This window comes from Balaenoptera musculus, chromosome 6 (genome assembly GCF_009873245.2).
Source record: "Balaenoptera musculus isolate JJ_BM4_2016_0621 chromosome 6, mBalMus1.pri.v3, whole genome shotgun sequence".
Classification (NCBI taxonomy): domain Eukaryota; kingdom Metazoa; phylum Chordata; class Mammalia; order Artiodactyla; family Balaenopteridae; genus Balaenoptera; species Balaenoptera musculus.
The window spans coordinates 113,692,821-113,708,450 of NC_045790.1; the positions used below are offsets into that span (position 1 = coordinate 113,692,821).

General features: G+C 64.8%; 1 protein-coding gene across 2 annotated transcripts in view; it reads right to left on the bottom strand.

Moving 5' to 3' along the window:
* Window positions 1-8,000, bottom strand: part of RXRA (retinoid X receptor alpha) — a 101,286-nt gene extending 93,286 nt beyond the window's left edge. The window contains exon 1 of one of the 2 annotated variants that reach the window (XM_036854988.1): window positions 7,854-8,000. In XM_036854988.1, coding sequence (XP_036710883.1) covers window positions 7,854-7,881 — 28 coding nt within the window. In that variant the 5' untranslated portion in view covers window positions 7,882-8,000. The remainder of the gene's footprint in view (window positions 1-7,853) is intronic. The other variant, XM_036854989.1, reaches the window with a different exon arrangement.
* Window positions 8,001-15,630: the final 7,630 nt, after the last annotated feature.

The window sequence follows — 15,630 nt, forward strand, 5'->3', positions numbered from 1 at the left end:
GGCTCGGAGCCCACCGTGAGCGCTCTCTTGGCTGACCCTCCCGTGTCCCTACGAGGCCGCGTCGTCACCCCGCGTCCGAATGAGAAGCGGCGGAGCTGAACCCAGGTAGCCCGGCACCCAGTCCAGAACTGAGCCCACCGCCCCGCACTCCACTCAGCCGGCTCACAGGCGACAGACCGCGCACAGCCTGGCTGGCTCTGGCCAGGAAAAGCACTCAGGCTTCCGGAGGACACGGCCCCGCAGACGGGAGGGAGGGGACCGGGACAGGGACCTCCAGGTAGGGGCTCGGGGCCAGCCGCCCGACGCCGCCTGCTCCAGAGGGCCGGGCAGAGAGCCTGTGAGCGCAGCGACTCCGGCCACCTGGGCTGTCACCACCTGACCTCTGCCCGGGGCCAGTGCGGACACTTAAGCTAAATTGGTCAATTACGGGATACTTAGATCCCTCCCCGGGGCACCCCAGCCTTCCTCGGTTCTGGGCGGCAGCACCAGGAAGCCAGTTGAATCAGTAACCTCATTACAGCCCAGCGGCCGCACCGGGGCCGGCTTTGAACTCCGCGGGGTTTATCCATGACCACTGCAGGGTTTACACACGGCTGGCCCGGGCCCAACTCGCTCTCCCCTCCCTCTCCTCCCCTCCGCGCAGGAGGCTCCAGACTCAGGACGGCCGCGGCCTCTGCTGAGACCCATCACCACCGGCCCCGAACCCTGGGCACAGCCAGGGGAACCGAGGCACGGCGAAACACCACTGTTGCTCAGATGAGCCCGTGGAGGCGCAGGGGGGCCGGGGCCAGGCTCTGGGTCACCGGGAAGCAGACCAAGGGCTCCTCTTTGTGTCCCCAGCCCCAACTGACGGTGCTCCCCACACCTGTCTCAGGAACTCAGAGCCAAGGGCCAGCCGTGAACATCTCACGAGGAGGAACCCCAGGGCAACAACTCACACCGAGGCCCTCAGTGGCTCCAGCCCCACGAGGGCCCCGCAACATCCTATTTCCCAGCCCCAAGGACAGTCCCCACCTTGGTCCTCGAGTCCTTGCTCTGACCCCAGGAGGCCCGGTCGCCCTGCCCCGGCACAGACAGCCCGTCCCCCAACTTCGGTGCTCCGGGCCCGACACGTCCTTCCAGGACTGGGCTCAGCCCTCTTGACTTCCAGACTGTTCCATCACCTTTCCCAGAGATCCCAGGCCCCCTAGCTGAAGCCACTAGCGCCCCAGGCCCTGGAACGTCTCGGTTGATGTGATGGGGGGCCCATGGGGTGGAGAGCACGTCCCCAAGGACAGGCCAAGGGCCCACGGGCCAGGAAGGGAGAAGGGGAGAGGAGAAGAGCCAGGGCCGGGCAGGAGTTGGGGGGTGGGGGGGCGTCCTCTCCCAGCCCCGTGCTCAGGGAGGTGAAGATCTCCAACCCAGTGGCCCAGCCTGACTCCCCCCAGGAAGCCACTTGGGGTCCCCGCCCCCAGTGCAGGCCGCTGTGCTGAGAGACCCAGCCAGAGCCCACTCACAGGGGCACCTACCCTGTTGGGCTCCAAGCCCACCTCGGACCCTTCTCCTCCAGCCCACCCTCTGCACACAGCTGGAGGCCTAATTCCGACCCCAGGGCCCCGGGGCCCCTCCTGGTCACCGTGTCAACCAGCCAGCTCTCACACAACACCGCCTCTCCCAGCTCTGGCCACACGGGCCGCTGGGCCCTGTCTCAGCTGACCCTGCCCCCCGGAGCGCCCCTCCCCCGGACCCGCCGCAACCCTGCCTCTGCTTCAGAGTCCTCGCCAGAACCGGCTCCGACAGGAAGCCCGGCCGCCCTCCCGCTCACAGCCAGCTCCGCGGGGCAGCAGGACCCGGCCGGCGCCCGGCAGGTGCTCCTCGGGCGCCGTGGGGACTGAAGCCAGCCAGCAGGCCCGAGTCCTTCTAAGGAAAAGCTCATTGAGACTTTATTAGAATCAGCTGGGAAGGCCAGGCGCGTGTGCGCGTCCGTGCACGCGTGTCTGTGCGCGCGTGCGCTCGTGGGAGTGGGTGCGTGAGGGCCCGTGCGCGTGTGTGCACGTGTGTTCGTACGTGCACGTGTGTCCACAGCTGTGCACCTGTGTGCACGTTGCGCGTGTACGCGTGGAGGCCTGCAGTCACGTGCACGTACATGCGTGTGCGCTGCCGGCGGGGAACGCAGAGATAAGCGAGGCCCTGCCCCGCCCTGGGGACCAGCTGTGGCTGTCCTCGCCCAGCACCTCCACCAGGTCCCTCAGGAATTTGCTGCCAGACAGCTCTGCCCTGGCGGGGCGGGGACGGGGACCCCAGGCCACGGGGGTCTTGAGGCTTCTCCTCTAGCTGTCACCCAGCCCGTGGTTTTCCAGTCTATTGACCCTGCCCCACCCCCAGCCGGGGACAACCCCGGAGGAGGTTCGGGGTCTCTACTCCCCAGAGGGCCTTCGAGGGGTGAACGGGGACAGAACGGGGACAGACGGGGACAGTGAAGCGTCAACCTCCACCACGTCTCCCAGAACAAAACGTTCACTCACCTGAGGGCCCGACATGCATAACAGGGCTCGCAGGGAGCCAGGACGGGGCACAGACCCAGGCCCCGCCAGGAGAGTGGCTTCTGAAGACGCCACCTGAGGATCAGGAGGTCGGGGGACAGCGGCGCCCCACCCCAGGGACTGGTCCTGGCCCAGCTGGTGCTCAGGCCCCGCGACTGGGAAACCAAGGTGCTGAGAAAAAGCAGGCAGAACCGTCCAGAGGCGCGGCACAAAGACTGCGACGGACCTCACATCTCCGTGGGCCCCACGAGGCTGTCACGAGGTCCTAGAAACCGAGGCCCAGGGACACAGCAGGCGCCCAGTGAACGGAGCCATCATGTCCTCGGATGGACGACACAGTGCCCCGGACACGTCAGAAGAGATTTAGAGACGTGAGACAGACGTGGGCCAAGGAGGCCCATCTGGATTCTGGAGACCAAGGAAATGTGTCCCTGAGCGGCCGCCTCGTTCACTTGCTTCACTCACGCAGGGACGCGGGTCCCAGGGACGAGAGGACACACAGACGTAGGGACACAGGACAGACAGCACCAGGCACAGCGCAGGCAGGGCCCGGCTGCAGGGCCTAGAGCGAGCGCACGGCTCCAGCCACGTGAGTGTGCACACACCGGGGCCGCCATGCGCGTGTGTGTCCCCACTCTCCCCTGCGTCGGCCCGGGCCAATTTTATTTAGCTGTTTTCTGCTCCATCAGGCTCATTCGGCTGCTGAGCTAGACGATTGCTTTGTAACTCTAGGGTGCAATTTCTCCGTCTGTGAAGCACGGGGGCACGACTGCTCGGAACATCCCGCACCAGGCTCGGTGGGCGTGCAAGCGAGGCCCTCGCCCCACCACCTCCTGCGGGCCTCGGGGAGGGTGCACAGAGCAGGGACCCAGCAGGGCTGAGGGCGCCCAGACCAGGGGCCACGTCGGTGCTCGCTCAGCGTGGGAGACGGGGCCGGGGGCAGCCCTCCTCTCCAGCGTGGGTCCTGCAGCCTTGACAGCAGCAGCCATGCCTCTGCTCTGTGGTCCTGTTTCAGTCTAACACTCGAGAACCGGGCCCCACGCTGATGCAGGCAGGGGACACCGGGAGGCTCTGGCCACAGGCCTTGCCTTTGAAGAAGGGCCGTCAGGTAGACACGCCCCTGAAGTAAGATGGGCTGCCTTTCCGCCAGCACCGTAGAAAGGCCGACACACGTGTCCATTTTACAGATGGACAGTTAAGGCTCAGAGAGGCCGGCAGGCAGGCCACACACACAGGCAGCAGGGACAGAGGACCCGATCCCCAGTGGCCTGACCACCAGCCCACCAGAGGACACAGTCCCCCAGGAAGGTGCAGCTCCCAGGGACCCCCCCACCCTCTCCCCGGGAATGGCCGGGTCATTCGAGAGAGAGCAGGTAGGGGGGGCAAGTGACAAAGGGGCCTGAGGAGGAGAGGAAGGGAGAGTGAAGATGGAACGGCTCCTTGGAAAACGTAAGCAGTGCAGGCAGGGCAGGGGAGGGGACCGGCCCTCTCCCCGCACCTTCCACAGCATCCAGGAAACAGACCTGCACGGTGCACGTCAGGGCAAAGGTACTGAAGGTGATCCCCAAGTGGACACCAACCTCACCAACCACCCAGGCTCTCAAGGGCCGGCACCCCTGCCCATCCCTAACCCTGCCTGCAGTCAGTTCCCATAGGAACAGACCAGTCGATGGGACACCTCAAGGCCCTGGTCACCAGAGCCAGCTACCAAAGACAAATTCTGGCAAACTAGGAATGGGTGGAAAAGCGAAGGAGGATCAGGTCTTGTCCTGAGCCAGCTCAGTGGCCTCTGCTCTGTCCTACGGACAGCAGCTGAGTCGGGCCCAGGAGCCCTCTTCTCCTAGAGGACGGGCCTTACTCGAGACCACCGCCTACCGTGCAAATACACCAACTGTGGAGAGAGCCCGGGCAAGCCAAGAAAATGAAACTCCGGAGGCAGCTTCCACTGGCTCTGGGCAGGCGTTTGGGGCCTTCCCCCCGACCCCACACCACCTCCTGTGCAGCCCAAGTCTGTCCCCCCGTGACTCACCGAGCGGCCCCTCTCCTGATGCCAGAGCCCGTGGTACCCACACCCAGCCCCATTCTGTACCACACAGTAATCCCACCACCAGCCCCCAGGACGGGAGACAAGGACCACCAACCGAAACCCGCCCACAGAGGGGGTGGGGCAGGGGCCGGGGGAAGGCAGGCAGAGGGCCTCCTGGAGGAGGCCCAGCTCCCCGCAGGCCCGGAAGGACAGGCGCAGCTGGAAGAGCCGGTGGAGCTGGGATCAGGCCCCCAGCAGCTGCCCCGGGGCGAGCAGGGCTGCCGGCTCAACTCCGCCAAACCCCAGCTCAGCGCTGCCCGCCCGCCCTCCGTGGCTCCCCCTGGGGGTCCCCAGCTCGCCCCACCCATGTGCGGGCAGAGTGGGTCAGGGCGACACGCTGGGCCCAGGCACATCAGACAGGCAACCGACCCCAGGCAAGGATGCAGGCTAGCAAGGCCACGGCCACGGCCACACCCATCTGAGGGCTGTTTTTCTCACCCTGACACTTCCCCCGTCAACAAACAGAGCCCCCTCCAGAGTTTACCAAAACAAACGCCCCAACAGTCAGCAGTGCCCGGGCCAAGACAGGACTGCCTCGCAGGCCGGACTCCAAGCCCAGCCTCCAAGCCCAGCCTCCAGAGAGTCACATGACCCTGTTATTTCGGGAGGCCCCGGAATGTGCTCTATTTTGGGTCCCGAGGGCTCTGATGTTACCAGATGCCCCTTACCAGGGCTCCAAGCTCTCCCAGGTCTCCAAGAGCTGCCCAGAGGGTGACCAGTGGACCTCCTGCTCTGCTACTGACCCCCACCCTTCCCCGGGCAAATGGGCTACTAGCAGCCAGGGGTCTGGGGTCTGAGACCCTGGGACACTGCGGACTCAGCATTCCAGTCCCACTGTCCGGCCTGATGCCAGCGCAGGTCTCCCCCCGATGGGCACGGGCACTGATCCACCCTGGGCAGCAGCAGCAGGGGCAGGAAGCAGGGGCTGCCTTGGGCAAGTTCCTTGGCCTCCAGATCTGTACCTTGGGTTCATCCCCGCCCCGCCACCACTGGGAAGCTCAGCCGCTGGGAGACTCCCGGGCGGGTGACAGCAAGTACCCAAGCCCACCGAGCCCCAGGCGATGGGTGCTGGAAGGAGCAGGCCCTCTGCCCAAGGCCCTGAAAGTGACCGGACAACCATAAGGGGCAACGCCACCTGCCCAGCAGCTCCAGGTCCGCCCTGGGTCGCCAGCCGCGCCTGGACAAGCCGGGCCTCCTGACACTCACCCCCAACGAGGGATTAGGCCATGTTGACAAAAGGGCTTAGGCAAGTAGCCGCTTAAATGGACCTTCAACTCCACTGGACTTCAGAGCTGGTCACAAGCTTAGAAAAAAATAAAGTGTAATCAGAGCCCAGAGCTCTCCACTCAGGCCTGGGGCATGGGCTGCCTGGGAGGCCACAGGCTGAGTCAAGGAGAGGAGCTCCCCCAGCCAGCCTACTTGCAGCAGGGGGGGCGGCGGGGGGGGAAGGGGGGAGGGGGGGGAGGAACACGACACCTACCCAGGTTCCTGGGGCGCGACCTTTCCTCTTGACGGGGACTGCAGCACAGCAACCCTACAGCCTGGGCCCTATGTGTGCTGACTCCCAGGACCCTCCCAGGATGTCAGGGACCGGGACCTGTCCCGCTCCAAGTACCCAGCCATGGCCCTGCCTCATCGCGGGGGCCAGGAGGGGAGCAAAGGCAGAGCTGAGCATTCTTGTTCCAGAGGGATGCTCTGTGTGTGTGTATGTGCACACACGTGTGCAAAGCTTTAACGGGGGACAGGAGAGGCCGTCGGCCTACACGGGGCCCCGCCAGGCCCACGCCAGGCCCGGCAGTGGCAAGTCAAACAACTCAGCTTTCAATCCTGCTCCACACACACGGTCACCACGGGCTGGGGGTTCAAATCCAAAATCCATCACTTTGTAGCCTGTGGCTTCAGTCTCTCTCAACCAGGTTTCTCATCTGCAAAATGGGCATGAGCGCCCACCCTGGGGGCTCTGGGGAGGAAGGAGGGTGCTCAGCCTGGTGCCTGCGGAGGTCTTCGCTGTACAGAGCAGGGAAGGAGTCTTCTTAGGTTTGACAAACTCGGAACCCTGCCCCAGTCACCCTGCCATATGCCCCTCTATGAGCCGGCGCCGAGGGCTCAGACCCTCGCCCACACATCCCGGGGAGGGGGGCCAGCTCCACGCGGCTCCCCTCCACCTCCCCATCTCACCAAACGTCTCTGCAGCTGTGCTGAGTTCTGGCCGCCAACCCGGTGGCCAAACTGCACCCCGGGCTGCAGGAGGGTGGGCAGGCAGGAGGGGCAATAGACCGCGGGTTTCATTCATAATCAGCTGCTTTAATTTCCATTCAGCACAAATCCTTCACCCAGCCTGACAGCCTAGCTGCCGGCCCCACCACCAAATTAATATCTTTCCCGGGCTCATTTATAAAGTCTCCCCACCCCCTCCCCCCTTCCCGGCCTCTCACTGGCTCCCAAACCCTAGGGAGGACGATGGCTCGGGGCACCTAGCCATGCCCCCTCCTCCTCCTCCTCCGTGGGTCCAGGCCTTGAGCTGGAGAGCAGTCCGGGGCAGGGAAGCCACTGGGTGGGATGGCAGTGGGAGGACAGGAAAACCGGCCCTCCGTGCCTCTAGGGTGTCCACCCCAAGTGCAGGGCCAGCTCCAGAGAACGCCCGGAGAACACTCTGGTGCGCCAGAGTGAGGGGCCCCATTTCTGGAATGGGGCCTCCCCAGGTTTGATGTTCCCTGTCTTACGGCCCCTTGGCGACCCTGCCCACCCGCGCCCGGGCTGCTCTGGGGGAGGAGGAGTCCGGAGTGTTCCAGGGCCGGCGGCCTGCTGGACTCGGCAGCCCAGGCGGCGGCGCAGAGGCCGTCCCGATGCCAGGGCGGCCGAAGGCTAGGAGCGCACAAGTTGCGCCGCCCCGCTGGAGATGGGCGCCCGGGCGGGGGTCGCGGGCCGCTGCCAGGAGGGGCCAGGAGCCCCCCCCTTCCAGCCGACCGGCCGCCCCTCCGGCCCCGCCGCCCTCCCGCTGCCCACTCCCGCTCCGCCACCAAGTCGGCGGCCCGGCGCGGGCCGGGGGCCGCCAGCCGCCCTCGCCCCCTCCCCGCCCGGCCGGCCCGGGTAAAAGTTGCCCGGCCCACCCGCTCCCGCCCGGCGCCCCAACTCCGCGCGGGCCGGCGGGGGGCGCGGGGCCGGGCGGGGCTGGCCGGGGCCCCCGCGCGCGCCGTGAACGCGCCCCGCCGCCGCCGCCCCCGCCGCCGCCCGCGATCACTCACCGAGCGGCAGGAAATGTTTGGTGTCCATGTCTGCGGCGACCTCGCGGCGGGAGGCGGGCGAGCGCGGCGGCCCCCGGCGCGGCCGGCCGGGCCCGGGCGGCGGGAGCCGGCGGCGGCGGCGGCGGCGGCGGCGCGCGGAGGCCGCGGCGCGGCGAGTTGTTGCAAAAGTCGCCCAACAATGTAAACTACTTGTGCTGCGCGCCGCCGCCGCGCGCCCGCGCCCGCGCCCCCGCCGCGCGCGCCCGCGCCCCGCTCCGACCGCTGCGGCGCCGGCGGGGGGGCGACGGGGGGCCCGCGACGGGCGCGGACTCGGCGCAGCGCCGCCGCCCGCCCGGCCTGCGCGCCCGCCCAGCCCCGCCCGCCCGGAGCGCACCCCCCGCCGGTCCCCTCGCCCGCCCGGTGCGCACCGCCCCCTCCGCTCCCCCCCCCCTCCGCAGCCCGGAGCGCGCCCCCCGCCCCCCGCGCGCCGCCCGCCCAGCCGCGGAGTTGCGAGCTAGCGAGCGAGCGCGGTGCAAACTTGCAAGTTTCCCTCCACCAGGGGTTCCCCGGAGCCGCGCGGGGGCGGCGGGGGAGGGGGCGGGGGCGCAGGGGCGGGGGGGGGCGGGGCGGGAGCAGTATTCCCTCCCCGGCCTGCCCCAAAAAAAACCACCCGGCGGAGCAGGCGGAGAGCCTGGCTGGAGCGCCCGGCACGGCCGGGCCATTGTCTGGGCGGCCACACAAAGCGGCCGGCGGCGCTGTGCGCCGACCCTGGCCGGCACGTGGGGAAACTGAGGCTCCGAGTGGCCGTGAGCCCCGACGCGGGAGCACAGGCTCGGCTCCGTCATCTGGGGAGTGTTTTATTTTCTGGAGCCCCCAGTCCGCCCCCGACTTTCACACTCAGGGCAATCGCAGAGATCGAAGGGCACCCCGGCCCCGCCCCCACGGACCGACCGCTGGCCCACCGGGAAGGAGGGGCTCCCGCTTCTGCTGCACTGTGGCCCTGGCTTCTGGGAGCCCTCTTTAAAGGCACCAGGCTGGGGACCAGCTGACCAGAGTTGGGTGCTGATTTAGTGGCCGGTGGCTATTTTTACGCCTTGGACAGTTCTCTGCCCTGGCTTTTAAATTCATGACTTGTTTGTTTAAAAGCGAAAGGAAGGACGCCTGTCCCGACCGCTCGGGCTGCTGGAGTTGGGGCTTCGGTATGAGTTACCTGCGCGGAGCCGAGCCTCCTGAGCAGGCGCAGGCCAGGCGCTGCCGTGCCGTCCCTGTGTCCGGCTGCCCAGCGCTGCGCCGCCCTCCTCACGGCCCCCTGCTAGACCCATATTCCCAATGGTGACCCAGGCTCGTTGGGGTGGGGGGTGGAGGCAGAGGGGCTTACCAAGGTCACACAGGCTGCACGTGGTGGCCCCCGGGTCAGGGGGCACTGATAGGGAGGTGATGACTGTGGATGGCCGTCACCGCTGCCCAGGGACAACCACAGCCCTTCACAAGAGAGGGGGTCCTACTGCCTGGTGCACCACTGTCACCTGTGTGACCTCAAGCCAGCCTCACCACCCTTCTGGGCTTTAGTTTCCCCTCTGTGGAATGGGGGAGCAACGAGACCACCTCCCACTGGACAGCCAGGAGCTGGATCCCACCAAGGCCATTGAGACCCTTCCAGGAGGGAGGCCCTCGGGTCACTTGGAGCATCCTGAGGCGGGGCGCTGTGGGACAAGTGCTGGTTGGGGAGCCCTTCCTCCCCCAGCACAGGCCACAGCCCAGGCTTGTCCTGTCCCCCAGCCTCTGCTTGATCCGTGCCCCATCCCCTCACGGAGAAAGCCCCGTCTTTGCTGGCTCCTGGGCCGCCGACCCATCTGCCCCTCCCTCCAGCATCAGCCTGTGTAAGTGTGGTCCTCATCTACTGTCATCACAACAAACGCACTCCCCCTTCCCCCAGCACAGCCACCCGCTTCTACAACTGATTTCCTCCTGCCAGGGCTGGGGGCGGGCAAGCACCCAGGGAAAGGATGAGAAGGAGCAAACACGGGTGCTGACACGTCTGGGGTGCGTGCCGTGTGCCAGCCGCAGTTCTCAGGCCTGTCTCCGTCACCTCTGGCGTGGCCCTAGCCACGTACAGCGTCAGTGGCCCATCTGAACCCCATCCTCCCGGCCTGTCCTCCTGACCCACGTCAGACCTCGCCACTCCTGCCGGAGAAGAAGAGGCCAGATGCCCTCGCCACTCGGGGGCCCCACTGGGCACAAGGAGGAGAGCTCCAACAGCCCATGGGCAGGGGGCACTGCTAGCCCACCCGACTGATGAGGACAGCAAGGCCGGGAGAGGTGACACGACGGAACAGGTCACACTGCAGTGAGGACGAAGGCAGCGTTTGAACCCAAGGCCTGTCCTTGGAACCTCTGGGCCACTGAGGGTGTGAGCCTGCACGGGCTCCCCTGCCCCCCCAGTGACCTGCGGTGCAGCACTGCCTTCCTGTCACATCCCGTGTGGACAGCCCATCCGTGCTCTGCTGGATGAGGACGGGTGGGGGGTGCTTCCACTGCCGTGGATCAGTCGTTCATTCAACAAACATCTCTTGAGCCCTTACCAAGGGGCCAGACCCTGTGCCCAGGGTACTCATGTGGAGGTGTGGTCCCGGATGAACAGGCAAGGGCCGATCCCAGCTCTGCCTCTTACCATCCGTGTGGCCTGGCCAGGTCACTCCCTTCCCTGTGCCTCAGTCTCCTTATCTGTAAAGTGGGCACGGCCACCCCCTCCCGCTGAGTCATGGAGATGACTAAACAAGGTAACGCAGGGAGAGTCTGGGCCCGAGGAGTTTCGTGATAGTTAGTGCCACTACTGTTATCGCTATTATTATAAGACGGTGAATTAGGCCCTTTGGCAGCCCCGGCCCGGGGGGAAATAAGACACATCCACCCTCCCCCAGCCCCTTCCCCCTTGCCCTGGAAAACTCGAGACTCCCTTTGGAACTGTTGGCACTTGGAGCCAGGGAGACACACACAGGCAAGTTTCCATATGGGTTCCTCACGCCGGGCAAGGCACAAATACCCAGATTGCCGAGGATGCAAGAGGGGCATCTGTTCCTAAGAGAGACCTACGAAGGTGTCACGAAGCCCCAACCTCACCCAGGGCTCCAGGAGACCGCGTGGACAGTGAAGGGAGCCTGGGGTCCAGAGCCACGCAGACCTGGCTCCAATCCATCCTCAGCGCCTACAGATGCCGAGCTGCTCTCAGCCTCCCCTTCCCATCTGCAGGGGTTCGGGAGTGGCAGGGGGCAGGGGTGTTCCAGGAGTCGGCTGGCTTGGAGTGGGGAGGGGAGCCGGCTGCGGAGGGGGGCAAACACCCGGGCTCCTTGATGGAAAAATGTGTGCGCTGCTTGTTATTTCTATTTCTCACTCCCCCTCGAGCTGGGGCGCCTTGGTGCAAATGATCCCACAGGACACCGCCCGGGACAGTGGCTGCCCCATTTGGAGTAGCCAGGTCCGAGCTAACCATGGAAAAAACCACCCCCAGCCTTCCTGCCATGTGCTCCTGCAGCCAAAAATATTTTTATAGTAATATCCATCTATTTACAACCTGGGATCTGAGAGGGTTTTGTTTTTTGTTTGGAGCTTTTTATTCCCTCCCGAAGGATGCTTTTTAAGGTACTTTGGTTTAGTCCATGCGCCTGTCTCAGCTCAGTCTTGTAAACGGTCTCTGGAATCACTTGGTGAATAATATTTTTAAAGGCCGGTGTCTGCCAGGCTGGGGCCCCCAAGGCTGGAGTCTGGGTGGACGGCTCCCAGCAGTTCCTGGGGCACCAAGGGGCACCTCGGCTGCTTCCGGTTCCTTCACCCAAGGGAGAGTCCGTGTGATCCCAAGCTGGCAACCAGCAGGATCTCGCAGGGGGTTGGGGCCTTTGGCCCCCATCGGGTAGGACAGGGGCTTAGGCACTCCAGCCTGTCCCAAAGTCCCCCAGCCCGGAGGGCACTTTCTCACTGTCTCTGGCTCCTTTGGGGGCGACAGTCTCTGTCCCTGGTGACAGATGACTCAAGCTAGGAGGTGGGGATGAAGCCCAGAGAGGCAAGGGCTCACCTGAGTTCACATGGCGAGACAGATGGAGCTGCCCTGAGTCCTGCCCTGTCTCTCCATCGTGTGGGGGAGTGCGGGAAAGCTACGTGTCCGTCCTCAGCCTCTAGTCTGTCCTGCTTAGTATGGAGAAGAGAAGGGATTGGCGGCGGGGGGAGGGGGGGGGGCGGAAACGCAGTGGAGGAGAGGACGCCTTCTGTGAAATGTCTGCTCCCATCTACAGGCAGCTGCCAGCCCTGAAGGACAGCCGGCCCCATACACCCAGACCAGAGCAGGCCAGAGAAAGGTTAGGCTCTGTTTCAATGAGATGCACTGAAGGCAGGCAGCTTACCTCCATCGTGTGGGAGCCTCTTTCCAAACCTCTGGAAGCTGAAAGGCAGTTTGGGCAAACCAGTTCATGTGAGACAGGCCTAAGGGGAGAGGGGCTGCTGTGTGGGGAAAGACCGGGATTTCAGGGCAGCTCCAGGCAAGAGCTGGTGGGATCCTTCCAGAGGCCTCCAACAAGATGCTCCCTCCAAACCCCAAGGCCACTTGGAAGGAGTCACAGATGACGGGGGAGGGGGGAAAGGAGGAGCGGAAGGCAGCTCCGGGGGTTAGAGTGTGCCAGGTGGTCCAGAGGGTTCCGAGCCAGCAGAGGAAGACACTGGTGTTTCCTGGGACCTCTTGGTGCCAGGTCTGCCACACACTGCCAGGCACCCTCTCCACCAACTCCACCCCAGCCCTGCAGACAGATTCCTGCTTCCCCATTTCACAGATGGTGATACTGAGGCAGAGGGGAGCAGTGACTGGCTCCAGGTCATGCAGCGGCTCCAGCACCGAAGGCAACAGATTCACAATAGAGGTTGATGGTCAGACCCTCTTAGGACAACCACCCACCTCAGCCTCTTGCCTTCACAGTGAACTGCCCCACCTCCCTGCTTCTCACTGGTGTGTGGATGGTAAGACCCGAGTCCAGAGAGAAGGGCCAGGCAGCCGACTTGGAAAACTGGGTGCTAGGGTGGGTACCAGGAGGAGGAAGCCTCACCCGGCTCAGCCACCAGTTCTCACATGGCCCCCTCTGAACCGCAGTCTCTTCTTCTATAAAATAGAAGAAAATAGCCAGCTAATCGTGGAGCCTTTTTTATATGAAATGAGAACATATCAACAGGGACATCAATGTTGACATATCCCAGGAGCTCAGGAGAAGGGCTCAGGCCAAGAGTCCCAGGCTGGGGTGCCGATCCCATCCTGGGCCTGGCTCTGAAGATGGCATGCCCCTCTCCAGACACCGCAAGAAGATAATGTGTTTTACCGGGAGCATTTATTATCGACAATTGCTACATAAATCTCTCTCTGTACACATACACGTACATAAGAGGTGGATAAATATGCAGGGCAGAGCCGCTGTGTGCAATCTCACTGATGTAGTCAACTTGCCCCCAGAAAGATAACGGGAAATGATTCATAATATTTATTTGGCAGACATGATATGAACCGTAATAGCCTGTTGGGATTAAAAATATCCGTACGTCTCTGTCATCCACCAATGTGGTTTAAATATTGTGTATGCGGCCACTGCGGCAATAGGGAGATGGGAGCGGATATTGACAGCAGCCGTGAAGAGGAGTCGTGCGTTGAGGAATGGGAAAGTAGCGGAGGAGTTTGCCCCGCGCTCCTTGGGCTTGCGTCGAGAGAAACCTTCCCTGAAAACACGGGTCCGCCACCCCCAGACCGCCCGCCAGCGGGGCAAAGGCTGCCCGGCACACGCTGTTCTGCAGCACTCGGCCAGCAGCGTCCCAGGAGGGCCTGGCCTGACTCCAGGCTGCAGCTCGGGGTCCGATGAAGCTGCCACCCCCGCAGAGGAGGCCCCAGAAGGCCCAGGCCCCCCTCTCACTGGCCGGAGACCCCTGCCTGATGGGCCCGTCCTCAGCCTCCGTCCACCCAGTGTAGAGCAGAGCCCTGGCACCGCCCCCATCCACCCCCATCAGGTCACTCCCAGCTTAGAAACCCTTTCCTGCTCCCCATCCCCCTCGGGATAAAGTCCAAGCTCCTAAGAAAACCAGCCAGGCCCGCCCTCCCTCCCCTCCCCCCTGCCCCCCACCGAGTCATCTCCTCCTGCCAGCGCCCAGCCTGCCCACAGGCCGTCCCCATCCCGGGCCAACTGCAGCTCTGACCGTCGTCCACACCGGCCACTCTGCATTCCACTGGAAGGTCCAGCCCCAAAGCGGCCCCTGTGGGCAGGCGGCCGACCGCCCCCGACACACGCCCCCGAGCCTGGCTGGGCCTTCTCTGTGCCCCACGACAGCCCGCACCCTCTCTGTCCCTCCGTGAGGTCCGTTTCCTTGACATTCCCACCGGCCTGCAAGCTGCAAGCTCGCTGAGGCTGGGGACCTGGGGATGGGACCACCGGCTCTCCGTTTCCCTACCCGGCACATCATCGTGGGAGCTCAAACTATTCACGGAGGGAGGGAGGGGAGGACGGAGGGTGCTGTTTTCAGGGGCCAGGCCCCTACCATCACGGCAGTGGCTCCTCCGCAAGCCTGGGGGTGGGCTCTCAGGACCCCTGTTTACATCTCAGTCCTTCTGCACTTAGCAAAACCACCTTTCCCTCCCAGGGCCTCGGTCTACCCATCAGTACAATGAGTCTACGGCCCCTGGGTCGGGCATGTACCCTGAGCAAGGCTTTGAGGGTTTGCTTTGGGAAGAACCCAAAGACTTAGCGCTGAGAAATCTCCAGGGGGGTGTTTAACCCTCTCCACCATTACCCACACCACGCCCCACCCCACCTGGTCCCGCCCGCCCGGCCCCAGGCCCCAGGCCCCAGAGCTCCCTTTGGGGGAGCCCCATCCCCAGGCCGACGATGGCTATTGGCCTTTGTTTCTCCCGCTAACCAGGGTCCCTGCTCCCCAGAGGAGCCGCTTCTGAGCTGTCCTGGAAAAGAGGGTTGCCCAGGACGAGAGCCCAGACCCACCTGCCTGCAGCCAGCCCAGGAAGGGGGACGTCACCCTCACAGGCAGGATGGACGGGCAGGAAAGGTGAGCCCCAGGCCGGAGCGTCACTGGTGAGCGCATTTCCCCGGCCGCAGGCGCAGCCCTTCATCACCCCCTCGGGGAAGCCCGCTCCTCCTGGGCCCCTGCCGTCCACGTTCCCCGCCTCCTGCTTCCAGGCAGTACTGGCCACGTGTGGGCACCCGCCAGGCGCCTCCGCCAATACTTTCGCAGGACAGGGGTTTCTGCTTCGTCGTGGCAACCCGGGGGGCCTCCCGGCCTCACCCTAGAGCCCCGGACCTGTGTGCAGTGGACTGCCCTCCCCTTGCCCCATCTCTGGTCACTCTGTCCTCATCTCCTCCCGGGATGTGAGCATCAGGGCTCCCACCTTCCCCGGGGTGATGGCGACGCAGGACGGGGGTGCGAAAACCAGGCGGTCAGGGGTCCCACGCATGGCCTGGACAGCTGCCCGGATCCAGTGGCTTCAAGTGGGCACAGCAGCAAGGCCCTTTCCTCCCAGGCCCCAGGGAGGGAGGCAGGGGTGAGACAGGGCAGGGCCACACCCTGGTCGAGGCCAACTGGGGCTCCAGAGCCTGCCCACTAGTCCCCTAGCCCTGAGGGGCCAGCCCAACCCCCGAATCAGGAGGGAAGCCCCACTAAGGGGGGGATGACAGGGCTGATCCTGTGGCGCCCAGGGCGGACCAAATGAGATCAAGTCACGAAGCCCCTCCTGGGCCTGGCCTGAGAGAGCAGGGAGGAAACCGCTTGG